The following is a 16447-nucleotide window of genomic DNA, read 5'->3' on the forward strand; positions in this document are numbered from 1 at the left end:
GCTATTCCATACAAAGGGAACTTGGGTGTGAAAACAGGGCGGGAGTCTGAGTGGGTGTAAGTGGGGGAGTAGATAAAGACCCAGAGGCTAGCCCTTGCCCCACCCACATAGGCCCATCACCACCCTGTTGTCTGTTGATCCAGGAGTTCGAAGTCATTGCCCAGATCAAGTTGCTACAGTCAGCCTGCAACAACTACAGCATCACTCCTGAGGAGCACTTTGGAGCCTGGTTCCGAGCCATGGACCGACTCAGTGAGGCTGAGAGGTGAGGGGGCGGGGCTTGGAGTGGGGGTGTCATGGTGTCTTCACTGTTGCCTGGCGATAGCTGCGTCCCAGGCTCCCACCCAACTTGTGGGCTAGCCCTGATGGGAGCCCCAGCTTGGCTCCTGGTAGCCTCACAGCTACCTCTACCTTAGCTACAACCTGTCATGTGAGCTGGAGCCCCCGTCTGAGTCGGCCAGCAACACCCTGAGGAGCAAGAAAAGCACAGCCATCGTCAAGCGCTGGAGCGAGTAAGTGCTAGGGCTGTACCTCACCCACCAGTCAGGCCTAGAGTGAGTTGAATCAGCAATCTGGACCTCAGTTTTCACCTCTGTGAGATGGGGTGAGCCCTCAGATATCTAGGGAAAGCAGGACTGGTGGGCTGAGGCTGAGCAGTGAAGGTTGGTATCCCTGGGAAGACCCCTAAGGTGAATCGGTTCCACCTGCAGCCGCCAGGCTCCCAGCACGGAGCTCAGCACCAGCAGCAGTGCACACTCCAAATCCTGTGACCAGCTCCGGTGCAGCCCCTACCTCGGCAGCGGGGACATCACTGACGCACTCAGCGTGCACTCGGCGGGTTCTTCCAGCTCTGACGTGGAGGAGATCAACATGAGCTTTGTCCCAGAGTCTCCTGATGGCCAGGAAAAGAAGGTGACCACCCATGCTCCCTCCTCTGCCCTTCTCACACTTTGTCCAGCAAGGGGCCCAGAAGTCCCCAGAGCTGGCTGCTGGCCTTCAGGGCCCTTCATGACTTAGGCTGCTGTTGACACTGCTGTCGCCCACAGTTCTGGGAGTCAGCCTCCCAGTCGTCCCCAGAGACCTCTGGTATCAGCTCGGCCTCCAGCAGCACCTCGTCTTCGTCAGCCTCTACCACGCCCGTGCCTACCACACGTACCCACAAGCGTTCGGTCTCGGGGGTGTGCAGCTCCAGCTCCCCACTGCCGCTCTACAACCAGCAGGTGGGCGACTGCTGCATCATCCGGGTCAGCCTGGACGTGGACAACGGCAACATGTACAAGAGCATCCTGGTGAGCTGGCAGCCTGTGTCCCCGTGCACAGACGCCTGCTGCTGCCCGTCTTTAAACCATAAAAAAGAATGGAGACCTTGGTCAGGACCTGTGAGGAGGGAGAGAAGTAGTACGCTCAAGTCTCCAGGCAACTGTGGCCCCCAGGGCTTCAGGCCCGAGGCAATGGGACAGGAAGTAAGGGAGAGTCAGTCAGGGCGCCATTGACCTGTAAAGCCCGTGACTTTGTCTTGGAGGCTGAAACAGAGGTCACAGAGGTCAGTGGTGACTTGGTGTGTCCATGGAGATAGGCTGTCGACCAAGATGGAGGCAGACTGCTTAGGAGTCTGTTGCAGTCGAAGCTCAGGAAAGCAGGGCCAGAGCAGGCTGATAGTCATGGGCAGAGTCAGCAGTCGCGGTGTCACGGTGTGGATGTTACTTGAAGTGGCGCCAATGGGATCTACTAGGATTATGGGAGGGCACAGAGGGGACCTTTCCCACCTGCCGGGGCTTGAGCTGCAGATGGCTGCCATGCTGGGTCAGCCTTGGGGGCGGGGGGGGGGGGGGCTGTGCCTGGAGCTGGAATAGTGCTTAGTCACACTCACCTGGGTGACCCCATGACTGAGGCCCCCCACCCCTCCCCCAGCTAGCTTGTACTGCCTACCATCACAGCCTCAGGGCAGGGCAAGACAGGCCAGTGAACATTGGCTGCTGCTTTCTTACCGGTGGAGCGGAAATTATTGGCTCCTTGGGCTTTTTTGTCTTCAGGGTCACACAGCTCCCCAGGGCTGTGTAGGAGTTGGTGGCAGGCTGTTGTAGGCCACTGTACCCTGTCCTAATAGCCTGCTCCCCATTCTAATTCAGGTAACCAGCCAGGATAAGGCTCCGACTGTCATCCGGAAAGCCATGGACAAACACAACCTAGATGAGGACGAGCCGGAGGACTATGAGCTGGTGCAGATCATCTCAGAGGATCATAGTAAGTCAGACTGCTGCCTAGGGCCTGGGGGCGGGCGGGCAGCACCGGCCCCTGCCCAGCTCCTAGACTGGGACTCTAGAAAGCACAGTAGCAGTTAAGTGTGGCCATGGTGCCCACAGCAAGCTGTTAGCAGCCCTTGGCACCTAGGGTTTCCTCCCTGCCCCAGCATCTGCTGCTGGGCCTCCCCACAAGAGGCAAGAGGTGAGAGAGGCTCCTATGTGGGCCTGCCAGAGGGGACATTGTCCGGTTAAGGTAAGAAAGCAGGTACTTGTGGGCTGGAGAGATGGCTCGGTAGTTAAAAGCACTGACTGCTCTTCCAGAGGTCCTGAGTTCAATTCCTAGGCACTCTCACATGGTGACTCGTGACCATTTACAATCCCATGTGTACTGCTCTTGCAGAGGATCTGAGTTCGGTTCCTAGCACACACAGCAGCTGGCTGACAACTTCCATGAATCAGTTGTACAGGGTGTGATGCTCTCTGGGCCTCCATAGATGCACGCGTGTAATTAAAAAGATAAAGAAAAGAACCAGGCCATTCTCAAGGATCTTGGAGAATTTCAGGGGCTCTGTGCCTTTGTCCTTTTCCCCAAAAGGAGGCTCTGGCCAGCAGGTTAATGCTAGAGAGAGACATCACCATGCACGTTGTCATCGCAGACACTGCTGATGAAAGCTGAACACCCCCCATCCCACCATTTGCCTCTGTCCACAGTAACTCCCAGGGTATCCAGATGTTATATTTCAAACCTTCTCTCAGCTTCTTACACTGTTTGGGTTATGTGGAGAGAGTGAGGGAATCACCTCCCACCTTCCACCTTCTGGAAAGTAGGCCTACAGAGGCCAAGGAACTAGAGTCAGACACAGGGTCAGCAGGAGCAGCAAGTCCAGCTTGGTAGTGATGGACAGATTCTAGGCCAGAGGAAGGTTCTGCCCTCTGCTGGTCCTTGGAGCTTTTGTGAGTAGCCGTCAAGAAAGGCAGCGTGGATTCCAGGAAGTGCCAGCCAGCAAAGATGGCCATTAAGGGTGTGGTGTGGGGACACTTCCCCCTTCTCTCATTGTCCTCGAATGGGGTCACAGGAGAGAGGTCCTTGTTGGAACTGGATTGGAGGAGTCGTAGGACCCTGATGTGGCCTGGCCGGGAGGAGGCTCTCAAGTGGTGAGGGCATCCTAGCCACATAAGCACCACTCCTTGTCCCTCTCCCATCAGAGCTGAAGATTCCAGAAAACGCCAATGTGTTCTATGCCATGAACTCTACTGCCAACTATGACTTTATCCTAAAGAAGCGGACCTTCACTAAGGGGGCTAAAGTCAAGCATGGAGCCAGCTCCACCCTCCCTCGTATGAAGCAGAAGGGACTCAGAATTGCCAAAGGCATCTTCTAAGGACGTCTCCCAGGGGCTGGCTGGCTGGGGACTAAGCACTTGCAGACTAAGAGTGGCCACACAGGTACATCTGCCCACCTTCCAGCCCAGGCTATCCCCAGACTCCACTTTCACTCTGAACCTCTCCTGCTGCCGGGATTGACACCTGCCACTGACAGGCTGACCTGGCCTCCGGGGACCACTCGCCGCCTTAGGTGCCTTCTGCTCTCTGGAACCAGAGGACTAGCTGACTTTTGCCAAGGAGTGCTGCCAACTGGGCGTGGAACCTTGCCTGCCCTGGACACTGTCCGCCACGCTTTCCTGACACCTCCCCAGGTGCAGATCACTGCCACCCATGCTCCCGGACGCTCCAGGACATCCACACACCCAGCAGGGCTGCCGACTGCATTCTCTCCTCGTGCCCACAGGCACTGGCCTGAGGCCTTCATGGAGGTTCTAGCCTTTCCTCCCACACTCTAGCCTTTCTCAGGCTGCACCAAAGATTCCACCTTCAGGGCCTACAGAGTGAGGGAGTCTTGCCCACCAGGAGTCCAAGCCCTCCCTTGGATCAGAGAGAAAAGCCCTCTCCTGGGCTGCCCGGTTGGTATTGAATCCCACACCAATGAATGTGCTATTCACCACCGCCGCGTCCCGGGTTGCACAAGATTTCATGCAGTGGGAGGCTTGTGGGGAGGAGGAAGATGACTGGATATTTGTATAAAACGTAAAAAGTTTACTGATTGGGGTGGGGCAATATTTATTTGTTGTAAATAGAAAATGCTAGACTTGAATATTATATTAAAATCTCGTTTCTACTACGGCCTGGTCACTGAGGGTTTTCTGACTCTTTCATGAGGATTCTCCGTTGATTTCATGCAGGCATAGAAGGGGCAGCTGCCCTCCCCAGGCATGCCGAAGGAGCACACACCTGCCTCGTGCAGCAGACTAGTTAAAACCAGCTGTGCTCTGTGCTATGGCGTCTGCACTCCCTGAGAGTTCTCACAGAGAGAGTGGCCTCTGAATGGCTGGAGTCAGATGATGGTCTCTGGAGAGATGGCTCTAAAGACCATACACGTGGGGAGGTATCAGGGAAGTGTGTGGAAGGCAGAGCCCAGAGGCTTCTGCTCTCGGAGAGGATCTGGGTTTGGTTCCCAGCACCAGTATTAGACAGCTCACAACCACCTGAAACTCAGGAGATCTGACTCTTCGGGCACTGGGACACATGCAGCCAACATTCATACACATGTATGATAGATAGATAGGAGTTAAAAATATTTAAAAAGAAAAATTGCAGGCTGTAAGTCAGCAAGACAGCTCAGCAGGTAAAAGCACTCATTACTAAGCCAGACAACCCAAATCTGCTCCCTAGGACCAACATGGTGGTGAAAAATCCAGTTCCTTCAAGTGTGACCACCATGCACACCACATGTGTGCGTGTGTTCATAAATAAGTAAATTGGTGTGATTTTTAGAAAGCTCTTGCTTATTGGTCTTGCAGAGGACAGGAATTGGATTCTACCTGGCAGCTTACCACCACATGTATTTTCTAGAAACTGATGCCCTGTTCTGGCCTCCAGGCACACACGTGACACATGAACACGTTAAGTAAAACTTCATACACATAAAAATAAACCAGTCTTTAAAAACAAGCAGGATCTGGGTACTGGAGACATAGCCTGTGTACCTGGGTTTGTCCAGGATGGTCGCTGACATCAACCTTTGGCCTCTAAGTGAATGCAGCCACACATATGCAAATCGAACACATGAAAATGGGAGGGGGAGGTACATACCAGAGAGAAATGGAAGAGAACTGGGTTCTTTGAAAAGATGAACAAAATCAAAAGCCTTTAGATCAGCAAAGAAAAGTAGAGGACCCGAGTCACTCCAGTTTGGAAGCAGGAGCATGCTACCAACTGTGCATCAGTCAGAAGGAGTACTTGGCATCCTCAGACACCAGCAAGAGACCAGGAGTGTGCTCAGCCAGGAGCAGGGCTGGACACCATGGGGGAGTGTTTCTTCCATCACCCTACACGAGTCTGAAACAGCGGGTCACAAGGGGCTGGGGAAGGGGAGGGAGGCTTGGTGTTCAGAGGCCCAGCTTCCTGTCTGGGTGATAGAACCGTTTGAGAAACAGGTAGTGGCATTGGTGATAACTCTCATGGTCCAATTGGCTCAAGCCATCACACCTTGTTAGCATTTCTCATTGTCTGGGGTGGGTGCAGGCGTGGAGGCCAGAGGACAAATTCATGGAGTCAGTTCTCTCTTTCCACCTTTGTGTAGATTCTGGGGCTGAAACTCTAAATCTCAGGCTTCCACAAAGTGCCTTTGCCTGCTCAGCCACCGTACTGACCTGTTTAGTGCAGTTTTAAGAATTTGTCACATGCAGGCTTAACACAGTGTCACATCCCTGAGATGGCAGCCCTTGGGAGACTAGCCTGAGCGAGATAGCAAAACTTGACTTAAAACATAATTATCTTGTTTAATGTAAGTAGTTGTTCTAAGCTATAGTCCCTAGGCCCAGCTTCTCAGAAAGCTGGTGGCACAGGAGCCCTTGAGCCCAGCGTTTGAGACCAGTGTGGGCAATACTGCAGGACCTAGGTTCCAAGCAAAAGCCTCTAGCTCCTGACCAAGAGAAAGCCATCCCACACCTGTGGAAAATTTGGTCACAGTTTAGGGACAAGTGAACTTGAAAGTCCTTTGTAAAAGTCTAAGGACCTGCAGACACTGGCCAACCCCTTTGCTAAGGCCAAGACACTCCAGATAACCTTGTTAGGGTTCACCCTCTGCTGCATGTGCCTGGGGAGCTGGAGCACAGTGCTTAAAGCTGTCGAGTGCTTCTTCCCATTAGCATTCTTGTGGCTGTGAAGCAGGTTCCAGCTTCCTATAGCTGCCTGTGCCTCAGGTGGCCCTGCCCCTCTGCCACACATGCTGGCCAGGGCGGCAGGATGCCCCTCATAGATGGGATCTGCTTGTCTGAAAGAGCCTCCCCCTCACTCCCCACTATACTGCTCCGCCCCAAAGATAGTCCTTTGACTTCTGCAGCCTGGGAATTGGAGGGGATGGACCAAGTGCCTGTCACCATTCACAGGGTGTCCCTCCTTCCTCCGGACTGTTTCAGGAGCAAAGACCAAATACAAGCTGGTGATGGCTGAGGCTTCATTGAGAGAGAGCTAATAAGAGGAGAACCCTGGGACCAAGGCTTATAAGACTTTATTTATGTAATGTATTTTATGTATATGGGCATGTTGTCTGCATGTACATCTGCACACCAGTAGATGGAATCAGGCAGTTGTCAGCAGCCATGTAGTGGCTGGAAAATGAACACAGGACCTTAAGGACAGTGAATGCTCTTAGCTCCTGAGCCATCTCTCTAGCCCGTTTATAGGACTTTAGAAGCCAATGGCGACAGGCATCTGAGCCTCCACAGAGTCACCCGTTGAGGGGACAGGGGCAGCCTGAGAGTCATCTGTTGGTGGGGCAGGAACAACCTGGGAGTCATCGGTAGGTGGGACAGGAACAACCTCTGAGTCATCCTCAGGGGGAGTGACGGTGCCCTGGTCACCAGCCACTGTGGGCAGCATCTCGAATGTTACAGCCCAGTACTTCAGGAACTTTTCCCTCAGGTGCTCCTTCATGGAAGCACTGGTTATCTTCTTGTTGATGTCCAGGTAGTTGCCGTTCTCCAAGGTATAAGGGTACCAGTGTGTGGGCACAGGTGAGTTGCCCATGTTGGGATCCCTGCAGAGGGAGAAGAGACTGAGCAGGGGCCTGCAAAGAGACTGCAGGCTGTACTCCTAGACAGCTCTGCACAAACAGCTTGACCATCCTAGCCAACCTTTCAAGACTGTCATTGTGAACGTGTGCTTGGCCCCGGGGATGAGTGCTCATGTGCAAACTAGCTACCAAGGCTTGAGGATAAGAAGTTTGCTCACGTGAGAGAACAGGCCTACAGGGCCACAGTGACAGAGGAGCCCTCAAGTCTGCTGCCCTTGGTCCTGGGCTCCACCACACATCTTACCCACTCCTGGCAAAGTTGGTCCAGTAGGCAATCATGGCCTTGGAGACAGTTCTGTCTTGGGGCCGGTAGCCCAATGGAGTGGCAAAGGGCTTTCCAAAGACATACTGGAGGTCATCAGCGTGGTCTGCCCCCATCCATTTTGGGTAGACAGGCATCCGTGAAGGGTAGGAAAACAGGTAAGAATAGGTCTTGGCACTCCTGCGGGAAGTAGAGGCAGCTGGGTGGGTAGGGCATCCCTTGGGAGGTAGGCACTGAAGAGAGGTCAGGAGGAACAGAATAGAGCCTGGGAGGACCCCAAGATTCACCAAAAAACTAGGGTTGTTGGTTTGTTTATGTAAGACGGGGTCTTTTTATGTAGCCTTGGCTGGCCTTGAACTTACAGTTAGGCCAGACTAGCCTTGAACTCACAGAGATCTGCCTTGTGAGTACTAGGATTAAAAGTGTGCACCACCCCCAGCTCTGAATTGGAGTTCTTGATAATAAGGGAAAGAAATGCCATAGCCCACATTCAATGTTGTGTCTCCACCCTACAATATTCAGAAGCCTCCTCCTTCCCACAATCCAGGGTCAAGGAGCATTTGTTTTTCACCTCAACTCATATTTCTCACATGATTAGACAAGGATATGTTCCTATTACACTTTTAACCTTGACTGAGGGGAAGCCCAGAGCCATGTTCATTGTTTAGTTTGAAAGAAGCCTAGGCAGCCCTCAGAGCCTCCCCAGCCAACCGCTTCCCAGAACCTCACTTGGCATGGGCTTTGTGCTGGGCCAGAGCCATCTCCGTGGGGATCAGGAAGAGTATGTCAGTCTCAAAGGCCACCACTGTTTTCTTCATGTTCTCCTGGGATGGGTCCTGAGCCCAGGACTCAGTGTAGATGTCAAAGGTGGCTTGGGTACCCTTAGGCCCCTTGGTGGCAGTGTGTCCACTGATTAGCTTGTAGAGGTCCTGCCTGCATTGGGGATGATGAAACATGCTGGACTGCCATGATGTTGACAGGAGCATGTCTACCTGCCCTCTCAACACAGCACTCACCTCCGTCCCTCTCATCCTGGGCCCACCAACCCCTACCCCTGCTCACTCTGTGACATCCTGTTTGGTCTCGTCGACAGCAGGCACATCAACGGTAGCAAATAGGTGGCCATCCATGTTGTTAATCCCCGCCAAGTAGTCAATGTCAGCAGTGTTATTATACAGGCTGATGGGATCACTGGGAATGAAGTCACCATCGATGACAGGGATGAAGGCCAGGTAGTGCATAACTGGGTCTGGGTGGGAGAGCCAAGAGCTTACACCTTAGAGTGCCTGCCTCTTCCTCCTCTTGGACTTTTGGACCAGACCAAGATTCCTCAATCCCAGCCCCAGGTTCCTTTCGCCACAATCAGCTAGAGATAGGAGTGGCTGTCCTGTGTGTGGGATGCTGAGCAGTGTCCCTAGTGTAATCTGCTAGATGTCACTGGCACACTTCTGGATATGCCAGAAAGAAGCATTCCCAGACTTTGTCTCATGACCACGTGGAGAGTCCAGTGCTCAGTAGACCACAGTTGTCTGTTCTCTTGCTTGAGAGTCCCTGTCTGCTCCTCTTTCCTAGTTGAACCTACACCAGAAACAAGCCATGTGTGAGGCCTGTCTGCCTTCCAGGCTTGCCAGACAGCCTGTTCTATACCTCAATAGGACAGTCCCTGGCTTCCCTTGGGCCCAGCACAGCCAGGCTTTGTTCAGTGGCTCTGTAAATAAAATGGCCTGTTTGAGTGGCAGAGGTGCTTGAAGGTAGAGTGCCCATCATAGTCAGGCTCTGGCTCTGATATGGCATGGAAAGAAAACAGGAAGACGGAAGGCACAAACACTCGGACTGCTAGATTTGCTTTGGGGGGGGGGGGTAAGCAAAGAAAAAAAACCCATGTCCGAGGCTTAGCACACTGGCTCTTCATGTTTGCTGGTGGCGGCTCCATCTGGAAGAACCATATGCCACAGGAGGTATTTGGAAATTTACAAATGATTGCCACATTTACAAGGATGCTTAAGAGTTGCCACCCATGGGCTAGAGAGATGGCTCAGTGGTTAAGAGCACTGACTGCTCCTCCAGAGGTCCTGAGTTCAAGTCCCAGCAACCACATGGTGGTTCACAACCATCTGCAATGGGATTTGATACCCTCCTCTGGTGTGTTCGACAGCTACAGTGTACTCATATGAATAAAATAAATAAATCTTAAAAAAAAAAAAGTCTCCTTGTGGACCCTGGGTCTGGGTCTACACATCTCCCTGAAACTGTGTATGGGTTTCTGCCATTTGAAACTCATGTTTGGCTCCTCTCCTTCCCTCTCTCCCTCTGTCCATCCTTTCTTCTTTCCTTCTTTCCCTCGACCTGACTTCCTTCCTTCCTTTTTTTATGACAGTCTCACTGTGTAGCTCTGGCTGGCCTCTTCCTCTGTAGACCAGGTGGGCTTTGAACCCAGAGATCTGCCTGCTTCTGCCTCCTTTCTGCTGGGATTAAAGGTGTGTGCCTGCCCATGTATGGCTTTTTAGAAGTGCCTGGAGTACTGGGAGACATCTCTTTACCATTTCGGCCTGCTAGGAGGTAGAGACAGGCCCATGTGGCACTTTTCTGTCTTGTTCAGGAGCTCAGTCTTGCCCTGCAAGGGCCTTCCTCTTCCACCCTACATGCCTCCCTCCAAGGAACGCCACTCACACTCCTGGCTTTTCAAGGGCAACTTGTAGGCCAGTGTCAAGGCCCGGGGATCTGTGATCTTCAGACACCCAACCATTTTGCCAGTGTCCTCCGTGGGGCATCCCACCTTCTTAGCAATCTAGGGAAAGGGCAGAGGTGAGAGGTTGGAGGAGGCCAGTGGTGAGGTTTGGAATGACTAAGAGCAAGCAGAAGGTCTGGGACAGAATGGGAAGGGGACGGTCCCCACCCTGCCTACTCCTGCCCTGTGTGCTCACCTTTTTGGCCCAGAAAAGTGGGTTCTTCTGGATGGCCCAGGGGCTCAGTGCCACACCACTCTGACTGATGGCTCGCCGGATGAGGCCCTTGTTGTATGGGGAGAGGGTCTGCAACACCCAGAAGTTCTATCAATAGGCTGTACCTGGGCCCAGGGCTCCCAGCTATATCCTGCTCTGACCACTATCCCAGGCCCCATTGGTTCCTTCCCTTAATCCTGGAGTCAGACCCTCCACACCAGAGAGCCTCAGACCTGCAGAGAGACACTGGCAGCTCCAGCAGATTCCCCAAAGATGGTGATGTTGTCGGGGTCCCCCCCAAAGGCTGCAATGTTCCTCTTCACCCAGGCGATAGCCATGTGCTGATCTCGAAGGCCAAAGTTACCTGAGGGTAAGGGGAGAGCCTTCGTCAGGAGGGCCCTCAACTAAAGCTGGAGGAGGCTACACATGAGTGACCTAGGGACACGGAGCCATGAAAACAGGAGGCAACCAGTCCCCAGGAGGGCAAATGGTGGATCTCCTAGAGGCTGAGCTTAAAGGGGAATATCAGGGGAGGGAGGGTGGGAGCAGTGGAGGGGTCAGAAAGGTAGGAGGGCTGGGAGGGGTGGGAGGGGTGGGAGGGCTGGGAGGGATGGGAGGGCTGGGAGGGATGGGAGGGGTAAAAGGGTGGGAGGTACAACTACTGGTGGCTTGGCCTGACTCCTTTCTGCACGCTACCTCCTCCTATCTGTCTTTCCTTGGAATCTATGTAGGGGCTAGAGAGATGGCTCAGCGGGTTAAGAACACTGACTGCTCTTCCAAAGGTTCTGAGTTCAATTCCCAGAAATCACATGGTGGCTCACAGCCATATGTAATGGGATATAGTGCCCTCTTCTGGTGTGTCTGCAACAGTATGCTCATAAGATAAAAAAATAAATAAATGTTAAAAAAAAAAAAAAACAAATGGAATCTATGTCTACCTGACTCTACCTTGGCTTCACTATTGGTCTCCAGGACTCATCTTGCATCTGTCATTTTGTCTGTCCTTTGGCCTCTCTCATTTCCTGGCAGCTGTCTTAGGCTCCTGCATCTCACAGTACCCCAACTCTGTTAAGAAGGTTCTGAGCCTTCCCACAGGTATCAGGTTAGAAGCTTCTGGAGTGCATCTGTCTGCTGGGCTCAGAATTCACAGAGTTCACACTTTCACTACTCTTGCTTTCACAGTCAAAGGTTCCAACATACCTGGAAGGTTAGCATCCCCGGTGCTAAGGAAACCCAAGGGTCCCACACGGTAGTTGAAGGTGACCACAATGACGTTGCCCCGAGTGGCAATTTCCTCCCCATCATACAGGTAGTTTTTTAGAAAATTGGCCCCTTGGCCAGACCCCATGAGGAAGGCACCTCCATAGATCCAGACCATCACAGGCAGGTTGTGGGACACTGAAAGGGCAGACAGGGACTTCAGACGCCAACAGGCCCTCTCCCCAGTCAGCTCAGTAACCCTGTTGGAGCAGGTGCTCAGCCCAGACTGTAAGTATTAGCAGTAGGCACTCCTCCTCCCCTCAGTGCCGATCTCAGGGCTGTTCAGCTTGGCAGCACCAAAGGGAACCCAGACCAGGGCGTGGAGCTCTGTGATGGGGGTGGGATCCTCTGGGAAACTGGGGTTCAGACCTTGCTTCTTGCCCTGGGGGACCCAGATGTTGAGGTAGAGGCAGTCTTCTTCCCCATAGGTGTTGTCCTGGGTGATAGTAGCCTGTAGGCATCGTTTCTTGAATTTTGTAGCCTTCAGTGTCCCTATAGTGAGAGAAGGGCAAGGTGTGAAGAGAACCAGCCAAGGCCAGCCCAGCACCCAGCACCTAGCACGCAGCACCCACCTTGCCATCCAGGGTGAGGCTGAGGATTCTCTAGGGTCTTGGCGGTGGCAAAGGGGATGCCCCTGAATATGTCAACAGAGTCACCACCCAAGAGACTGAGCTTCTTGTTGACACCCTCCACGAAACCACCTTCTGTGTACACAGCACCCAACTGTAGGTGAGACAGGGCGGGATTAGTGGGCTTTTGCATGGCTAGCCTGAATCCAGAGTGGCTGACTGAGCGGGCTCCAGGATGCTAGCAGGTCCCCTGCCAAGTGCTGGAGGGGCTGTTTCCCTTTCCTCCCAGACCCTGACACATCCTCCATCTATCTCAGCTGGAGTGATGGTCTAATTTAAGACCTGGACCCTCTCAGTTTCCCCACTGGTAAGATGGGCCACAGCACCTTCCCCTAAAGCTTGATGGCTGTCAGAAGGAAGGCCTGTCCGACTATAGACAGTGGTGGATGCTCAATGCTTCCAGAATGTTTCTAACATAGCCATGGGTTTCTGAGGTCCCACTCTCCTCCCCTCCCCTCTCCCCACTGCCCAGCTAGATGGGCATGAAGCTGGTGGCCCCATGTCCAAGTCTTCACAGGGCCAATTAGTATTGCTACTTGGTGTCCAGCCTCAACCAGAGGTCTGGAGTCGGGTACTCATCTGCCCACTCTCCCTGCAAACTGAAGTGAAGGGGCTTTCCCACCAGAAGTTGTTGCGATGAGGCTGTCTAACCTCTGTACAGTGCATGTCCTCTCTATGCTGCCTGCATCAGACCAGGGCACATGCAGGATCAGCCCTGATTACTGGGCCCTCCTGCTTCTCCCCTGTGCAAGGTTTCAGGTAGGGGAAGTAGTTGGCTACAGGCCCAAGCTGGGATCCCAGCAGCCCTTTAAGTCCACGCTGATGGACCTTACTAGGTAAGGAAACTGGAGGAGAGGAGCCAGGGAAACTATACAGATCACTGGGGCATCTAAGGTTCCTGATTACTGGAAGGAGTCAGAAAGCTAGCTTAGCGGTATGTGTATGTGTGTGTAGGTGTATGTATAGGTGTGTCTGTGTGTATGTAGGTGTGTGTGTGTGTCTATGTGTGTAAGTAGGTGTGTGTGTGTGTGTAGGTGTATGTATAGGTGTGTCTGTGTGTATGTAGGTGTGTGTGTGTCTGTGTGTGTATGTCTGTGTCTGTCTGTGTGGTAGTGGCTGACCTCAGGCTGGACCAGTGGCTGGTGTGCTGGCAGTAGAGTAGTAGGGGGACAGTTCAAGTCCTTCTAACACCCTAAAAAAAAATCTATTCCAAGAAAGAAAATGATTTCCTTCCCATGGCAGAAGCCCCGGATCAGAACCCCAACTTCCAGGCTCCAGGGGAGGGAGGATGGTCTCCAGGGCCCAAGAAAGCAAGACAAGAACCGAAGAACCAATGGCTGGGGAGTTCTGGCGAATTGCTGGGGCCCCTGTGCAGGGACCTACACCACCTTCCTGCATCTGTTGCGATTTCTGTGACTCGCCCTCAACCCCTGAGAAGGACAGTTAAAGGCATTAACTGGCACCCCAGAAGATCTGGTGCAGCCTCCCCAGGGCACTTGGAGAGGAGCCTTGCACACAGCAGGTGGGTCTCACCCCTTCTCAGGAGGAGCAGGGAATGGAGGTTACTCGGGAGCCAGGGCCCTGACTTGGAATAGACATTTCAGATTCCTGTTCAAGAACAGGATGTGGGGCTGGAGAGATGGCTCAGTGGTTAAGAGCACTGACTGCTCTTCCAGAGGTCCTGAGTTCAATTCCCAGCAACCACATGGTGGTTCACAACCATCTGTAATGGGATCCAATGCCCCCTTCTGGTGTGTCTGAAGATGGCTACAGTGTACTCATAAGTAAATAAAAAGAGAGAAAGTTTATTAAAAACAAAAACAGGATGTGGTTGCTGTATAATGTCAGGCAAGCTGATTCTCTAGTGTGTGTGTGTCTGTGTGTGTGTGTGTGTGTGTGTGTTTTCCTAAAGGCCAGGATCTGTAGAGGCTTACCTGAAACCACAGAGCAATGGTGGGCTTATTATAAAATTTCAAACAGTGCATGGGACGTCCTTACATAAAACTGCTCCTGGTGTCAGATTCCAGTGCAGTTTTGCATGCTGCACTGAGCTTCATGTGAACACGACAAAGTGGGCATCTGTTAGGACCAGAGCTCAGGGTGCTTTTGGGCTCGCTGTAAAAGGCTCTTACTCAGTCCCTTTCTGAGCTCTCTGTCCTCCATCCTCCAGGCTCTGTTCCCAGTCCCCAGACCTTAATGAATGAGAGGGCAGTAGTCCCCTGTAGGGCGGTTCTGGCTTACCTTTGCAGCATAAGCTGCTGCCAAGCAGCAGGTGAGGCCCAGAAACAGAACCTCCAGGCGCTCCATGGTATGTTTCTAGGCGGCCTTCTCCCCTCTTCTCCAGTATTTATGAAGCCGGAGCCAAGGTCGTGTGTGTGCATGCCGTGTATACATAGACACACAGGTGTGGAATGGTCCATTTTTTTCCCAGGTCAGGCTGGCCCTGAGCACCCGGAGCAGTGCCCACAGTGCACCTGTGTGGGTTACTGCCCATCTGGGAGCAGAGGCAGGTGGCATAGATGTTGGGGGGGGGAGACTGGCTGGGTGCTGGGTGCACTGCACTGTCCTATCAGGGTTCAGTTAATGCAATGCCACCTTCAGAAAAATGGGTGGACTTCATCCTGAGGAATGCCCCCTTCCCTTAGTGGGAAATCCATGAAGGACTCCTGAGCCAGAGGTGGCTGCATGCTACCAGGCACTGGTGTGGCTGATCCTTGGTAACTCAGAGAGCCCAAGAAATGGGCTGAGCTGGGTGCAGGAGGCAGTCCTGGCAGAGGAGGACATGGTAGCACAGGTGGAAGGGCAGCTCCCTGAGCAAAACCTGGCTTGGTGGCTCACTTACCAGGGCTTGGTGGCACCTTCAGAAAGTGTAATGTCTCATGTCTGTGCCTCACTAGGGGTGGGTGGGGCTCCCTGGGAATACCAAGCACACCTAGGCAGAAAGTGACAAAGCCTGGAAGGAATGGAGGCACAGAATGAGGGAGGGAGAGTACTGGGCCTGGAGGTGAAGACCAGTAAGAGGTCATCAGAGAAAAGGCCACCATCCTAGGGATGCGTATCTTAGCTACCAGAAAAAGGTTATCCTGGTGCCAGATCATAAGCCAAGTCTTAAGAGGCCCCTTTAAGGTGTTCAGCTGCCTTGGGATGGCTTTTTATGAGAAGGCACAGCAGCTGCTCAGGCATAGCCAGTCTTCCCAGACCAGCAGCCCAAATGGGAGCCCAAATCCCCAGGTCGGATCATAGCTCTACTTGTGCCAGAACCATCAGGGGACCTACAGAACCATCCACTAGTGTGTCCCTGTGCTCTGCCCAATCCAGTGTGCAGGTCTCCATGGCACACAGTAGGTATGCAGATGAGCAGTGGGGGGCAGGCAGGAAGCTGGGACACAGCAGAGGTGGAGTAGCAGGAAACACATGTTGGGTCTGATTCTGAGGACCAGCACTAAAGGCAGTTCTGTATTGGGGACCGTTGGCTTGAGCAAGGCAGGTGGCCTAGGGCACAGAAGAGGCCTCTGTATCCAGCTTGGAGATTGTCTCAGGCTCTCGGTGACACTGGTCAGGAAGGGGAGCCCCCATGTCCACTCGACAGCACTGGAGTGACATACTCAGGACATTTCTGTCACACAGCCTAATAGTGCTGGCTGTTGCTGACACTGGATGCTCAGAAACCACATACTCCCGAAAGGCTGGGCTAAAGGCATCAAAGTGAACGAATAGAGGGACCACAAAGAAAACTAACCCAACACACACACACCAGGACGTAGGGAAGTAATTCTAAAAGGGGTTGCCTTTGGCCAGGAGGGGCAGGTGAATGGGTTCAAGGGAAAATTTTTCCTAAAAAGCCAAAACCCACCAACTTGAGGCCACATAAAGCAGAACTGCCACCACAACCTAGGCCAGGCCTGCTGCAGCCAGAGTGCTTGGCAAAGCAAGGGCAGGGTCTGCACTTCCCAGGAGACATAGCTTAAAGGGTGCAG

At 53.1% G+C, this 16447-nt stretch overlaps 2 protein-coding genes across 4 annotated transcripts in view; one reads left to right on the top strand and one right to left on the bottom strand.

The window, feature by feature from the left end:
- Positions 1-4433, top strand: part of RALGDS (ral guanine nucleotide dissociation stimulator) — a 38047-nt gene extending 33614 nt beyond the window's left edge. For all 3 annotated transcript variants that reach the window (XM_080928163.1, XM_080928161.1, XM_080928162.1), the window contains exons 13-18: positions 144-265; positions 417-512; positions 711-912; positions 1047-1289; positions 2130-2244; positions 3450-4433. In XM_080928163.1, the coding sequence (XP_080784289.1) occupies positions 144-265; positions 417-512; positions 711-912; positions 1047-1289; positions 2130-2244; positions 3450-3625 (954 nt within the window). In that variant the 3' untranslated portion in view covers positions 3626-4433. The remainder of the gene's footprint in view (positions 1-143; positions 266-416; positions 513-710; positions 913-1046; positions 1290-2129; positions 2245-3449) is intronic.
- A 2559-nt stretch (positions 4434-6992) lies between these two features.
- CEL (carboxyl ester lipase) lies at positions 6993-14777 on the bottom strand (the record flags this gene model as incomplete). The annotated part of the gene is made up of 11 exons (XM_080927311.1): positions 6993-7341; positions 7622-7819; positions 8369-8572; positions 8702-8888; positions 10310-10427; positions 10564-10671; positions 10815-10945; positions 11782-11979; positions 12211-12333; positions 12414-12564; positions 14712-14777. The coding sequence occupies 11 exons, from the start codon at positions 14775-14777 to the stop codon at positions 6993-6995; spliced, it is 1833 nt and encodes a 610-aa protein (XP_080783437.1).
- Between the last annotated feature and the right edge of the window lie 1670 nt (positions 14778-16447).

The sequence above is a fragment of the Micromys minutus genome (assembly GCF_963924665.1).
Source record: "Micromys minutus genome assembly, chromosome: 13".
Classification (NCBI taxonomy): Eukaryota; Metazoa; Chordata; class Mammalia; order Rodentia; family Muridae; genus Micromys; species Micromys minutus.